At 42.5% G+C, this 15,494-nt stretch overlaps 1 protein-coding gene across 1 annotated transcript in view; it reads left to right on the top strand.

The window, feature by feature from the left end:
• The first annotated feature begins 159 nt into the window (after positions 1-159).
• Positions 160-15,494, top strand: part of CPED1 (cadherin like and PC-esterase domain containing 1) — a 281,356-nt gene continuing 266,021 nt past the window's right edge. Inside the window, exon 1 of the mRNA XM_006756835.2 lies at positions 160-1,133. Coding sequence (XP_006756898.1) covers positions 885-1,133 — 249 coding nt within the window. The 5' untranslated portion in view covers positions 160-884. The remainder of the gene's footprint in view (positions 1,134-15,494) is intronic.

Genomic DNA, 15,494 nt, shown 5'->3' with positions numbered 1-15,494 from the left:
CCGCCGCTCCCCGCCGGGAGGGCGCGTGTGTGTGTCCGCGTCTGCGAGATGATCGGAGTCACAGGACGGGGTGTTTCCTTCCGAGTGGCTCCGACCAACAATCCATTAGGGACCCGCGGAAACTTTTTTCTGGCCGCAAGGATGAACACCGAGTAAGTACACAGGACTTTGAGCTTGAAACGCAATGCAACCAAGTCACAGGCGAAAACCCTAACAGGAGCCCAGTCCATTCAAACCGTTCACTCCGCTTTTATGTTAAAAGCCGTAAGTGCTTCCAGGAAAGTGGCGATTTGAAACGGAATGAAGGGAAGCAGTTAGGGAACTTGGAAGCTTTTAAAGCCGGAGGAAAACTGGGGAGCTGCTCCGGCGAGCTGGCCCGCCCCCCATTCCCCTTCTCCCCGCTGCGCCACGGGGCGCTTTGCTGGGCACTTTGCGTTTTAAGCGACTGCACTCTTCGGCGCGGTTTGGAGGTTCCAGATGGGCCCTGGGGGTGTCTTCTGTTTTCCTGTGATGTCGTCACTGTGAGTGGAAGGAGGTGGTGGACAGAAGGCATTGCCGGAAGCAACAGTTTGGCAGCCTGGGGTCCGCTCGGGTTCTTCGTTACCGCTATTGCTATTTGGATGTCTTCTTAAAATGACTGTTATTTAACCCAGGCCAGCCCACTTCTTACTGTCATCCACGCAAGAGCTCTTAGCAACCGACTCAGACTTCTGGGACCTATAACTCTTTGGTATGATTCTTCGGAAAGTTCTTGAGCGGGATGGAGCAATCTTTACTTAAGCTGCGGAAAAAGGCGGCGGATTGGTGTTCTTCATGCTGACAGGGAATAGCTGCTATGACTTTTCCGGCAACGTGGCCAGGGGCCAAGGGCAGCTGAACTGGTCATGGTCTGTCGTCCAGGGTTCCTTTGTCGACGGCGATTTTGCCCCCGGCCCTTCTTGGTGGGTTTGGTGGTGGCCATCTGTCTCTTCTACCAGAGCCTGACCCTCCGAGGGACGAGGAAGCTGGCAGCCACTGTGCCCGGGGCTGCCCCCAACACACCCACTGAACCCCAGGCGAGCAGATGCAAGAGAAGACATTCTGTGGACGAACCGTGCTTCTTTCTCCCTGGCAATGCCCCGGAAATCAGAAAGGTACGGCGGTCATAAGCTTACCCTTGACATTTTCTGCCTCTCGCTGTCCTTTCTGTGAAACTAAAATTAACTGCCATGAGGTCTGACAGAGGTCCAGGATACACCCAGCCCAGAGAGTGACCTTAGGACAGCGAGACACATGTTGCTTCAACTTCTCTTTATTCCCAGAAAGTCCTGGCCACTATTTTCTCTCTGAGGTGTTCGCTTCATTCCAGCTGAATGAAATAGACAATTTGGAGGAGGTGGGAGTGATCTGCATGCTTTCTGAAAACCTTAGGGTTCTAAGAGACCTACAGATTTAAAGTTTAGAAACATAAATAAAGATCCCTAAAAGGTGATAAACACTAAGTGTTTCTTTCCTCAAGGCAGCCAGTGTGAGCACCCCGACCACGCCAGACTCAAAGACACTCCCAAATTCCATTTCGTAATAGGTTAAATCAATTTTGGTTGGTGAACACATTTCTAGAACAAATGTTTATTTCTGAAGCATTTAAAAGAAAATGACAATAGGTTTCTTCAAAAGAATTGATACACCGCATTTTATTGCTTATAGAATTAGGAAAATATAGATTATCCTATACTTATCCTATGCTAATTAACTTTACTAATCTCACTTGTCAAGTGTTAGAGAAAACACAAAACACATAAAAACACTCAGATTACTATTTTAATATAGCACCCCCCGCCCCTTATGCCTGTCAGTGAAATGATACTTAAAATAGTCCAGTCTAAAAAAAAAAAGAAAAGAAAAAGAAAACACACAGACAAAATTCACAGTAGCAAAGTCAATGATTTCTATGCTACAGCAGGTATTGTAGCAAGGTAATTTAGCAATCAGTAAACTACTGTCTTATTTCTGCAGTAAATTCTATGATCACGGTTATTGTTTGGAGCAGAATTTCTTGTTAAATACCAAACAGTACTTTTACCATTATTGCTAACACCTCCAGCACAAGTACCATCTTGTTTTTAAAAACTCTTTATGGATTCATATCGGACTCAACCCTGTGAGTTAGGTAAGGCAGGTATGAGCGTCATTATTTTACAGACCAGATGGCTGACGCCCCCAGATGTTCAGGCCGGCCCCTGGGCCAGCGTTCTGACATGGTCCATCTACCCGGTCCCTACTGCAGGGCTGATGCTCTAAGTAAAAATAAGTTCAAAATCTAATAATAATTTGTGAAAGCACAACTCTAAGAACTTATTGAAATACAAAATAATATTAGGTTAGAATGAAGAAAATTTGAAAACTTTTACATGAATGACTTATTTTATCAATAATGTCAAGAAGCATCTTGACCAAGAAATATGTTATGCAAAAAATAGCAGATAAATAAGTTAACTAGAAACACTTCTCGATGAACAGCAGCTGCAAGTGTGAATCAGTTATTAAATACTCTAAAGTAATTGAAGACTATGTATTTTTGTTTACTTATCCTAACATTAACTTAACTCCTGTAATTTTTGGATGTTTTTTTTTTTTAGTATATCAAATTTATGATGGATATAAACTGTGACTTTGAAAGTCACTTCTTGTTAGGTTCTAATATTAAATAAATATAATTTCTTTAAAAATAGTTGAGATGGTTTTGCTCCTTAAGTACCTAAACTTTTTGTTGAAAATTTTGGACAAAAAGGTTTTTATTCATTAACTTACAGCCCCTTTTACTCCCTCCTTGATTTTACACGTATCCTGCTTTTGTCTGCAGCTTAGGCATATGTTAACTGTTATTTCTAGGCTGTCCCAGGAAAATTCATTTCACTTTGGATCTTTTTGGCTGCTTGCATAAAACATTCACTTTAGAATTTTTCTTCACAAAATTTGACAAACACATGATTTTTTTTGCAAATTGTTGATAGTATTAAATATTTTAATCATAAGCAAGATTCTAAATTCACAATTACAGTCCAGAAATCCATACATATGAACACTAAATTTCCAAACACTTGCCACGTGCCTCTATTTTTAACTTAACTTGTGCCAGCCATTGGTTTAGAGTCATTTTTTGTAGAGATAGAAAGGAAGCTAGAGAGAATGTATCATGTGGAAGTTAGTTTAAATCAGGTATAAATTAGTTATTCTTATAGTATCTGATCCAGAATAATAATCCAGTTTTGAATATTAATATTCTTTCAGATAGCTTAAGTGAAAAAAGAAATGTCTTTGGGGCCAACATATAGATTATTCTCAAAGACAGCTACTTATGAAATTTATTTAAAAATAGCTAGCCCTCTCTAGTTTAGAAACTAAATAGATAGAGCGTCAGCCTGTGGACTGAAGGGTCCCGGGTTCAATTCCAGTCAAGGGCACATGCTCAGGTTTCAGGCTCCATCCCCAGTGGGGGGCGTGCTGGAGGCAGCTGATCAATGATTCTCTCATCATTGATGTTTCTAGTTCTCTCTCTCTCTCTCTCTCTCTCTCTCTCTCTCCCTTCCTCTCTGATTAAAAAAACAATAAAAATTTTAAAAAAGGGATTTGTTTTTACTTTGATGGGCATACCAAAATAGGCATGCTACTAGGGCTTTCCCTTCCTTGTGTTTATCCATCTTTAAGTGATTTTTAAAGTTACTTAAAGCAGCTGGCTTTGACATTAGGCTCATGGATTCCAGAAAGTATTTGGATGGATGAGGTATCTACCGAGCTTATGTACTTTATGGAAAATGTTGTGTGTATGTGTATGTGCAATTCTCTGGGAAAAGTTATAATTTCCTTCAGCTATTCAGACCTAAAGAAATACCAAGAAACATGACAAATGCTTAAACAGTAATACATTTAAACTTTAAACTAACTGCCCCTCCAGGAAGTGGCAGTTGCATCTGGATTTACAAATCTACAAAAGGAAAAAAAAATTCTTAAAGAATCTACCTGAGGACATTTGAAAAACTGATTTAATGACTGCGGTGGAGTCTGCAGGAATACACAGTCAGAAACCAAAGTGTAGTCACAGAGCATTTCTTGAATCATAGTTTTCATGCTTTCTTGAATGAGCAGTGAGTATGTCCCAGTCTTTGGTTTCAGTCGTTTTAAGAGAAGACCTTTTGTGCTATAGCAGCCTAGGAACAGAGGGTTAAATATTTGTGGTAGCAAATATTTAAAGGTGGGTGACTGACTGTGCCCTTTACATCTTTACCACTGGGATCTGGTTCAATGTCTAAAACTGTTCTCAGTGCAGATTGAGATCATGGTATAGTGTATGCCAACTTTCCATAGCAAGGAAGTACTCTCCCTCTTTCTGGCCAATTTTTTATTCTTTTTTCCATTTTTAACTCCCCAAGGGGCTTTGCTAAGCAAGTATACTTTTTGTCATTTCTTAGTTGTTTGAATTTTAGCTGGTAATTTGTTGTCGCTTAAAAATTATTTCAATTTAATATGTAAACTGAAGACAATTTCAATTGTCTTCATTGAGATAAGTCACTCAGTAAATTTTTGTTTTTGGAATCTAACACTTTAATATGTCATAACATAGGAACACATTAATTACAAACAGGCACAATGGGAGAAAAATCTCCTTAATATGGGCTCCTTTGATGGAAACTTTGCTATCTGGGGACCACATCTGTGCTCACCAGAGCCATGTGTTTCTGATTATCTCCTGTTGATAGTCTACAAGGAGAATGACTGTTTCCTTGTTGCTTGACTGTTCGTTCACCATTTCTTCTTGCCTTTTCATTCTCCTTCAGTGACTGCAACTATTCTCTGCAACTACTCTTTCCAGTACCCAAACGTAAGCCAATGCAAATAAACGAATGTTTTCATTACAAATCCGTTTTTGTTTGTGCTTCTAATAACATGCTTCAAATATCCCCTAAGATATTGAACATTGAAAAATGTCTCAAAATTACTTGTTTAGACCAGGTGCAATCCCAGGACACAAAAGTGGGGAGCAGAAAGGAAGGGGGAGAGCCAACAGAAATGCGTGCGTTATTGGGAGATATTTCCAGAGAGGCTGTATTAAACGACTGCGTCTCAGTACTGGCACTGGGGGAAGTGGACAAGAAGGCTAGTAATTTATCTTCTAGTTTTTCCCCGTTTCTGTCTTTCATTGGCTTGAGTTTGCCCCATCCTACTTCCAAGTAGGATGGACTCTCTGGGCAGCCATTGGGGTGCCAGGGCCTCAGTGGGTGCAGACCTGCTAGAGTAGAGATGAGCTGCGCCCTCCTTTTCAACCAGTACTGTTCAGAAGAACTCGCAGGTCTGTGTTGCCCAAAGTGGTGAAAACAGTGTCCACAGCTTACCACAGCTATGGCCTGCGTAATGCCCACTGGAGGGGTTCGGGAGGCAAGGTGATCTAGTGTCTGATACAGAAGTTATCCAATTTGCTTTCTGAAATCCATAGAAAACGTCAAAATGTGCTCTTACGCTTGGGAAATGGAGTAATCACTTTCCTTAAGTGAAGTTATCTGAAATTACCTGTCTGTAATTATCTCACTGAGAATCCTTCTCTTTCTCCTCCTCACCCATTCATTCACTAATTTATTTATTCACTTTTCTGCACTCATTAAGCAGATATTTATGGAAGAGTTTATAAGTGCATGAGTAGATTTACGTTGTAGAGAGAACACTCCAGAATGGACTGCAGTGGGTGGAACTGAAGATAGGCAGAGCAGTTGGGGGGCAATTTCAAATCTAACTTTCTCTTGTGTGCTTGAACATGGTCTTTCGACCTTTTCCAGAACGGATTCCAGAGGTACTCTCTACCATTTATACCTCTCCATCGGGCCCGCCCTTTGAGAGTAAACATGCTCGTAACTGAGAAAACAAGCTGTCCCTGTCCCTGGCAACCCACCTCACCAAGGTGCCCCTTCTCGCTCCTTTCCTTCGGAGAAACGGTAGCAGGTTCTCTCGGGGTGCACTCCTGGCCACCCCTACCCATTCCGTTCCCTTTCCCTTTGGCCTCCTTTCCTACTGAACCATCGATCCATGTTGATGACTCCTTGGCTACCAAGTCAAATAATTTCTTTTCAATCCACATCTTTCTTCTCTGAAGAATTTTACATCGTTGTGCACAACTTGTTCTCAAAAGTCCCCCTTTCGCCGAAACCGGTTTGGCTCAGTGGATAGAGCGTCCGCCTGCGGACTGAAAGGTCCCAGGTTCCATTCCGGTCAAGGGCATGTACCGGGGTTGTGGGCACATCCCCAGTAGGAGATGTGCAGGAGGTAGCTGGTCGATGTTTCTCTCTCATCGATGTTTCTAACTCTCTCTCGCTCTCTCTCTTCCTCTCTGTAAAAAATCAATAAAATATATTAAAAAAAAAGGTCCCCCTTTGAGTTTTGTGACACAGCAGGGTTATTCTCTGACCAATACGAATAGCTTGTGGTCTCCTTTCCGGCTTCATTTACTCTGATGCTAAAAGGCATTCCCAAGTTTCGTTTATTGGGCCTTTATTGTCTTGTTTTATACTTCGCTTTGGTGGTTATATCAATTTGGCATATTGCTAATTTTCACCCTTTCACAGATAACCTAGCATGTATATTTCTAGCTTAGCTTTCACTCTTGAACCTCCAGACCTGCGTCTCCAATTTCCCTTGTAATCTTTTATTGAAGAGTAACAAGCACTATGAAAACTCAAATAATTTTCTCTCAAATGTTCATGCCCAAGTCACTGACTATTACTGACCTCTCTATTTTCAGGAATAGGACCCCCTCTTCCCCCATTTCCCTGGATGCATAGATTTTAAAACTTAGTTATATTTGATAGTTATTACTCTTTCTCCATAACTTGCCCATCACGTAATCTGACTGGCCGGGCTCCTCACCAAATCTCTAGGCTTGTCACTGATCTGCCTGGACAGCTCCAAGTTCGAAAGGTGACATTTTTCAGATTTCTTTTTTAAAATTGTTACCTATTGAAAATTTTTAAATTGAGGTAAGAAACAAAATACAAAATGTATCCTCTTCACAATTTTTAAGAGTACAGTTCAGTAGGACTATTTATATTTACATTGTTGTGTAAAGGCCTCAATATTCTTGCCCTGTTCACAGCCCTTATTTGGGACCATTTGTTTCAACCCCACTTAACTTGTCTGTCTGCATCCCCCTCGTTTCTGGCTCATCCCTAGGTTTCCTCTGTGTAGTTTTTTGTTTTGTTTTTTAATATATTTTATTGATTTTTTTTACAGAGAGGAAGGGAGAGGGATAGAAAGTTTGAAACATCAATGAGAGAGAGAGACATTGATCAACTGCCTCCTGCACACCCCCTGCTGGGGATGTGCCCGCAACCAAGGTACATGCCCTTGACCGGAACTGAACCTGGGACCCTTCAGTCCGCAGGCCAACGCTCTATCCACTGAGCCAAACCGGCCAGGGCTCCTCTGTGTAGTTTATACGTTATCTTTTCTAGCTCTAACTTTGAACTTCTCTCCAAGACCATGATGTGCCTTTGGCCCTTCATCATGCTGAGGGGCCTTAGTAAGTATCACCTTATGGCTGTGTAAAGAGTGAAATTTTCTCTAGCTCCCCAAATGAATCCAGGGAATAACTAATCAATATTTCAAAATCTTTGAATCTACCTCCACAATTTCTATACTGTGCTCTCATTGTCACCAGCCTAGACTATTTCAGTCAACTAACCAGCTACCTTCACATCCAAAGCCATCTATGCACAACTCCTACAGTATTGCTCCAGAAAAGCCTTCAGTAGTTGCTATGGCAGCCCTAGGAAAAGTATGAAATTGGGAGGCAGCAGAGTTCAGCACATGAGCTCCGGAGTCAGATGAATTACCTTGGGCACAACTCTTGACCTCCCCAGGATTTTGTTTTCTCGCCTGCAAGTGGATATATTATCACCCACCTTACAAGGCTAATGTGAGGATTAAATGAAATAAGCCATGTGAAGCCCTTAAAGTGTCTAGCAGATAGAAAGTGCTCATTGAATATTAAGTATCAGAATAATTATTATTTAGCTTGGCCATGTGCCTCCATTGGTTGACTGGGTTCCACACACCAGGAGGTCACAGGTTTGATTCCTGGTCAGGGCACATGCCCAGGTTTTGGGCTTGATCCCCGACATGCAGGAGTTTGTGGACTCCAGGGTCCCAGGTTCAATTCTGGTCAAGGGAATGTACCTTGGTTGAGGACACATCCCCAGTGAGGGGTGTGCGGGAGACAGCCAATCAATGTTTCTCTCTCATCCACGTTTCTCTCTCTCTCTCTCTCTCTCTCTCTCTCTCTCTCTCTCCTTCCTTCCTCTTTCTGAAATCAACAAAACATATTTTTAAAAAAGAATAACGATTTAATACCCTTGAAGATTTACTCATTCCCTACAGACTCTAACCTCTGGCCTTCACAAAGCAGGTGAGCAATAAGCAATTGTCGAAGTGAACATAAGCACGTGGGCAAGCATGCCTGAGATAAAAGCATTATTGGATTTCTCTCCCTGTTTGCCAGCCTCTAATTAATGCCTTTTCACAGGAAAATGAACTGTTAGAACCAAGACGGAATTTGGGAAGGCTGATAAGTCACTTCAGAGTCAGGTCTGCTTGTTGTAGGCCCGGTCTTCAGTTTGGGCTGAATTCCTTTTTTTTTTTTGTTTTAAGATATTGGGATAAATAAGATGCTATAGGTGGGGATGTAGAAAGATGAGTTAGGGAGCAGTAGGGGAAAAGGTTGAAATCTTGGACCCTGAACAGCTATATATACAGGGTTGGGCAAAAGTAGGTTTACAGTGTGAGTGCACAAAACACAGTTTATTCTTATATTATTATTGACTAATTATAGTATTGTGTTTTATACGAACCACTGTACACCTACTTTTGCATCCTCTCCCCTCCCCCATGTATGTACTGTCTGCCTCCCTGCATAGATATAAATTCTTTAAGGGCAAGGACTTCATTTCACTTACTGCTACATCTTCACTACCAAAACGGTATCTGACATATAGTGAGTGCAGACTAAAATATCTAGTCAGTGAGTGAATAAATAAATGAGTCACGGACTTCAGGGTCAGAGAAGGCTGACTTTAGACCAGAGGCTAGGAAAGGAAATGAGAGGAGCCACTTCTCCCCTCTCTTTCTCTTTCTTTGCTGAACTCTCAAGTTCTCCACTCCATCTTTTTCCTGTACCAGTACCCCTTGAACTCCCGACCACTTCTTGCACTTCTGATTAATGCTAGTCATCCTACCATTTTGCTGCATTGAATCTGCTTCTTCAAGTATCATCTGTCTTTCCTATTTTCTTCAGCTCATTTGTCTTGTTGGGATCTTTGTCCTCTAAACATTCTCAAGGATCTATCATATTAAAAGAAACGAACCAATAAAAAGCAAAAACCAACATTCTTTCACAAGTGCTTTCTAACTTCTTTCCATCTTTCTTGGCTTCTTTGTCAACCTCAGATTTGAAGGTGAAGGTTTTAAAATCCTGCTGATAGCATGTAAATACGGGGGTCTGTGTATAAAAGGCTTCCAGGAGATGTTGTCAGAATACTAATAGGTATACAACTTTCATAGAATCAGTTGGGCTTACTGATGAGCATTTAATGCCTGTAGATTTCTCTGAGATAGTTGATTAGAGCTATGTTAAATTTTTGTAATGAAATATGCACATGGGTGAAAATTGTTCATACTGAGAGAATTTTAAATTTAAATTTGCTTGCTCAGATAAATTTTAATGGAGCTTTGATGAAGCTCATTTAAGCAAGTTATGTGAAATTTCCTATGAATCAAGAAATTAGCCAGTTTATAAGTATCATTCTGTCTTGTTTTCTTTTTTCAAGATGTGTCAATAGCTTCTGCTTCTTTCTTTAATGACTTCTGTTTCTTGTTCTAATGCAGTTAATTAGGAACTCATATTAGATAGGCATTCCATTCCTTTGAAATGGAAACCAATGACATAAAAAAAAAGTACTTCCTGTTATCAACTTGGCGTGTCTGGCCTTTTGGGGTAAAAGGCATGTCTTGGTTTCATTTTTCCCTTTGGTTTCCTTTGGATATGTTTGCCTAGGTAGCCAGGTTCACCAAAAAGATGAGCTCATGTTCTAGAATAGGACTTACGTTCTCAGAAGCTATACCAAAGTTGGACATGTGCAAGGGAGACAGTACTCTGTCAACTGTGTTAAAAACAAAACATATTACGTTCAGGGTGAAGAAGGGAATAAAATGGCTAAATAGGAATTGATCTCTGCTACATATAAGATCTTCATGAAACATTTTTTCAATGAATTTCACTAATGGAGGCTAAGGGTACTTATGATTCAAAATTAAAAAAATGAACCAAAATAATTATTAAGAAGAGCACATGGAGTTGGAGGTACAGATGGGTCTGGTCAGGTGCTCTGAAATATTACTGTATTTGGTGTCTCTAATCCTTACGTAGGGACTCTTGATAAACCCACACTAGTGTGAATTCATCGGGGCAGTTTGCTAAGCAGGAGACTCCGTTACTCCGCACATTGCTGGTGAGAATAAGCCTAACTATCTCCAGCAAGGGTTCTACTTTCCAGCCTGTGAAGTATATTGGCTAAGAAGTCTAACAGAGCATAGGTATGTTGTGGAAGAAACATGGGCTCTGCTACATGTTGGTTTCAATCCTGCTGTGTCATTTACTAGCTGTAGGACACAGACACATTTTACCTGGATTTCTAAACTCTCAATTTTCTCACTGGACATAGGGAGCTAATTAAGCCCCACTTATGAGAACTGAATATGTGTCTGGAAACACCAAGAATGGTGGCTGACTAGAGTTGACATCCAATCGATTTGTCCTTCCTGCCCCTGAGAAGCTGGGTTTAGCTCCGGCACAAAAATAAGCACTTTAGATGGCTTATATTGTTCTTGTTTCAAGAATGCATGTGTAGTACATATCTTTGATCCTCAGCCTGTGTCTTTTCATTAGATTAAAAAAATATATGTGTTTATTTTTTACTAGAGGCCTGGTGCAAGAATTTGTGCAATTCCTGGTCCCTAGTGGGGTCCCTAGTGGGGTCCCTAGTGGGGTTGGGGGGTGGGCAGGATGCGATCAGTCCTCCGGGCAGGCCCGGGATCTGGATCTGTCCCGCTGATGTTCCCGCCAGTTGTTGGGAGCCCCCTGGCAGCTGCTCTTATATCCTTTCTTCTTTGTGGAGCATCTAGGGAGGGGAAGTGGCCATGGTGCCCGAGGCCAAATTCCAGGAGGCCAGTGGAGCTGTCAGGATCATGTCAGTGGTGCAGGTCCATCGGTGCCTGGCCCATTCTCCAGAGATGGGACCTTGCAGGACTACTGAGGGAGTGGCAGCCACCAGGCCACTGTGGGAGTGCACTGACCATCAGGGGGCAGCTCCTGTGTTGAGCATCTGCCCCCCGGTGGTCAATGTGCATCATAGCGACCAGTCATTCCAGTCATTCCAGTCGTCCAGTGGTTCAATCGCTTAGGCTTATATATGTATAGATTGATTTTAGAGAGACAGGAAGGGAGAGGGAGTAGAGAGAGAGAAAGAGAGAAATATTGATCAGCTGCCTCCTGCATGCCCCCTACTGGGGATCAAGCCTGCAACCAGGAATCAAACCAGTGACCTCTTGGTATGTCAGACAATGCTCAACCAACTGAGCTATACCAGCCAGGGCAATAGCCAATTTCTTAGACACCTCACAACTGATCTTTACAAATGAGCTGATTTCTGCTGCTCTAAGTATATTTAGACTATGCTGAAGAGAGTGATCTGGGGGCAGTGGATAGGCTGGGGGAGGTCAATTCAGGATGGGAGAGTCAGGCAAGTGAAAAAGCCTGATGATAGTGAATAACTTATGGAGTAAAAATGGAATTTATTTTAACAGTAATATTGCTCCAGGGTCCTGATGACGTAAGACAGAGTGGATGTTGTTGGGGTGGTGGTGCAGGCTTCTGGGAACCTTCTGAACCATCTGTCAAAGGTCCATGCATCTGAGGCTGACCCTGCTGTGCCCCACTCACTCTCCAGGCCAGCTAGCACCAATGGAGACCCAGTTCCCATGGTGAAGACTGAGTGACCATGGGCAAGTGACTCCTCCGGGTTCCATGTAGCCTGGGGGTGGAAATGTCTGTTGCAGAGATGTTATGGGATCAAATTAGACACTGTAGCAGAGTGCTTTGGAAAAGATTGAGAATATAAAGAACAGGGGAATAAACATTACTTAAGGAGAAACAGGCATGTTAAATACGTTATGAGTTTATTTGAGCAAAAATCTATTCAAATCAGGCAGCTCCAAACCAGAAGTGGTTAGAACTCCAACGGCAGGAGACCTGGTAAAAACTTCTATACAGAAAAGGTGGAAGCAGAGCAAGGAAATTATCGATTGAGAATAACTTCAAGCCTAGTTGGCTGTTCGTGATTGGTGGTTCTTCTGTTTTGATTTCATAATCTGGAGGCATTTATAGACAGATTTTGGTGTGCTTATGTAGGCTGCTCAGGCTTTAGAAACACGTCAGCCTAATGGCCTCATTGTGCAGTTAATTTAACACAGCCCAAAGCATAATGTCATGAAAAGATTCTCATTGCATTCGGAGGCTCTTGAGGGGAAAGAAAGCATATAAGCAACATAAATTCGAGTACCAGGAATGCTCCTTCTTTTTCATTAAAAAGTTATAGGAGAGTGTGCTACTTAAATGTCAAGTTATACAGTTATATTTCAAAATGTCACTAGGAGTCCCAATCTGTGCGGTCACAATTGAGTTTCCTCTTGATGTTTCACTGCTTCTTTAACAAGCAATAGTAAGTGTAATAGTTGCAGCCCTCGCCTGCTTCTTCCCTAGTGGAAAATCTAGTATTAATTAAGCCAAAGTGCACAAATGCTTCAGGAAAAATGGAACAGGAAATTAACTTTTCTGTAGCAGTGCAGGAGCCACCTAACCTCAGGAAAGTACCAACCAGGAAGTGGGCTTCCCTTTTGAGCAGTAAACCTCCCCTGCCGGGCGTACCCAGAGGGCAGAAGTGATTCCAAATGGGCTTTTCATCACTCCTCCCTTTATTATTAACTATCTTTATTTTTTTTTCTGAGTAAACAATGAAAACATTGCTAACACATCTGAAACAACCTACACACAGCTAAACCTATATATCCAAGTGTTTTAGTGCTGCATAAGCTAATTAAAAAAATAATTCTTTACTGTTGAAAGTATATGTCCCCCCTCCCCCATTGGCCCCTCCAGCCCGCCCCCACCCCAGGCCCTGACTGCCCCATTGTCTGTGGCCATGGGCCATGCATATATGCATACAAGGTCCTTGGTTGGTTACCTCCCCTGCCTTCCCTCCAAGATTCAGAACTCTGTTCCCTGTTTCCATGTCTCTGGATCCACTCCATTCATCAGTTCATTTTGTTACTTAGATTCCACCTGTGAGTGAGATCATGGGATCCTTGTCTTTCTCTGACTGACTTATTTCACTTAGCATGATACTCTTCAAGACACTCCATGTTGTCTCAGCAGGTAGGAGGTTCTTCTTTTTTACTGCTGCCTAGTATTCCATGGTGTAAATGTACCACATCTTTTTTATCCACTCATCTACTGATGGGCACTTGGGCTGTTTCTAGATCTTAGCTATTGTAAATTGTGCTGTTATGAACATAGAGGTGCATGCATTCTTTCTGATTGGTGCTTCGGGTTTCTTAAGATATAGAAGTGGGATCACTGGGTCAAATCGCAGTTCCATATTTAATTTTTTGAGGAAAACCTCCATACTGATTTCCACAGTGTCTGCACCGGTCTGCATTCCCATCAGCAGTGTACTAGGGTTCCCTTTTCTCCACATCTTCGCCTTGTGCTGGACCCACTAACAATAAACTGGATTTCCCGGAAGGGAACTCATTTCTCTAGGCCATCACAGAAGAATGCCAAGTGCTATTCTGCTATCATTCATCCCCTAAGCCGTGGTCGGCAAACTGTGGTTCATGAGCCACATGCAGCTCTTTAGCCCCTTCAGTGTGGCTCTTCCTAAGCCTTAGGAGTGCCCTAATTAAGTTAATAACAATGTACCTACCTATATAGTTTAAGTTTAAAAAATTTGGCTCTCAAAAGAACTTTCAATCGTTGTACTGTTGATATTTGGCTCTGTTGACTAATGAGTTTGCTGACTACTGTGAAGGATTCTAGAGTTTAGGGAGCTGAACATTTGATAACAGTATTAGATGATGTTTTATTCTTCCTTTAGAGGTAGTACTTAGGTTGTGCTATTACTAAATATTGTCATCCTGCCAAATTTTTATTTTTAAAGCAAAAAGTTGGCCATCAAATATATAAGCATTCTAGATTTAGTGTATAGTTTTGAAAGCTCTAAGATAGAGTGAAAGGAATATGTGAGGTTGTGTTATGATGTGTTGGTATAATGGTGCAGCATTGGCAACATGAGCAGGATCAGGGTAGACTGGGTGGAGGCCTCGAGGGTCCTTGGGGCTCAGCCAGGCTGGGAAAAGTGTTGCACAAGGTAGTCACCAAGTATAGCTAAGGTTGCATATTAGTATCGGCCAGTGGGCTGAAGGGACAAGATGGGAAAGGCCTGGAAAGTGAACAACCAAAAGGGTGCTCAGAGGACACATACAATCAGAATAAGTACCAAGGAGTAAATGTGCACTTAAGGGAACCTGGTGTGCAAATTTGGTACAGGAAAGGATGTTTCTTTATGCAGGTTAATGTCTGAATCTTTCACATCCTCCCCCGACCCTCCTTCTTCTTCTTTTGTTGTTGTTAATCCTCACCCAAGGATACTTTTCCATTGAGTTTTAGAGACAGTGGAAGAGAGGTGGAGAGACACAGAGAGAGAAACATCTGTGTGAGAGTGACAGACACATCAATTGGTTGCCTCCTGCACGTGCCCCTGACTGAGGCTAGAGATCTAGCCTGCAACCAAGGTACGTGCCCTTGACCGGAATCAAACCTGGGACCTTTCCGTCCAAGGGCCAATGCTCTATCCACTGAGCCAAACCAGCTAGGGCTCCCCTACTCTTCTTAACACTTTGGCCCCGACATGGGTAGGTTGAGGCGGAGCCCCTCCGGGTCTGTGAGGTGTGTGCCTTTATCCCTGCAGCCTTTCATTCAGCCAAACACTGGCACTGACCTTTGCTGGCCTGGAGCTGCGGGGCCACCTGCACAGAGTGTGTTCATCCGGGACCCTTTGTGCATTTCCTGGGAGCCTGGCTTTCTGGAGAGAATCCCGATGAACTTGTTGGTACAGGGATGTGAATACGGAGCCACAGGCGCTCTGTGCCTGGGATTGACACATGAGACACTGGAAGTGGGTTGAGGAACTTACCCTCTTCTCTGGGGGGAGGGTGGTATGAACGCGGTGACTGCAGAGGCAGGGGATGGAAAATCTTCATCCCCAACTCAGTGCCTGACTTCTACCCCGGTGTCCCCAGTTGTTTTATTTGGCTAGAATCTGTCCAGAGTAGGGCGTGTGCGCTGTGGTGCTGAGAGATTC

The sequence above is a fragment of the Myotis davidii genome, unplaced genomic scaffold (genome assembly GCF_000327345.1).
Source record: "Myotis davidii unplaced genomic scaffold, ASM32734v1 scaffold654, whole genome shotgun sequence".
NCBI classification, from domain to species: Eukaryota; Metazoa; Chordata; class Mammalia; order Chiroptera; family Vespertilionidae; genus Myotis; species Myotis davidii.
Note: the sequence above shows the minus strand (reverse complement) of the source record. Positions and strands in the feature narration are given on the sequence as shown.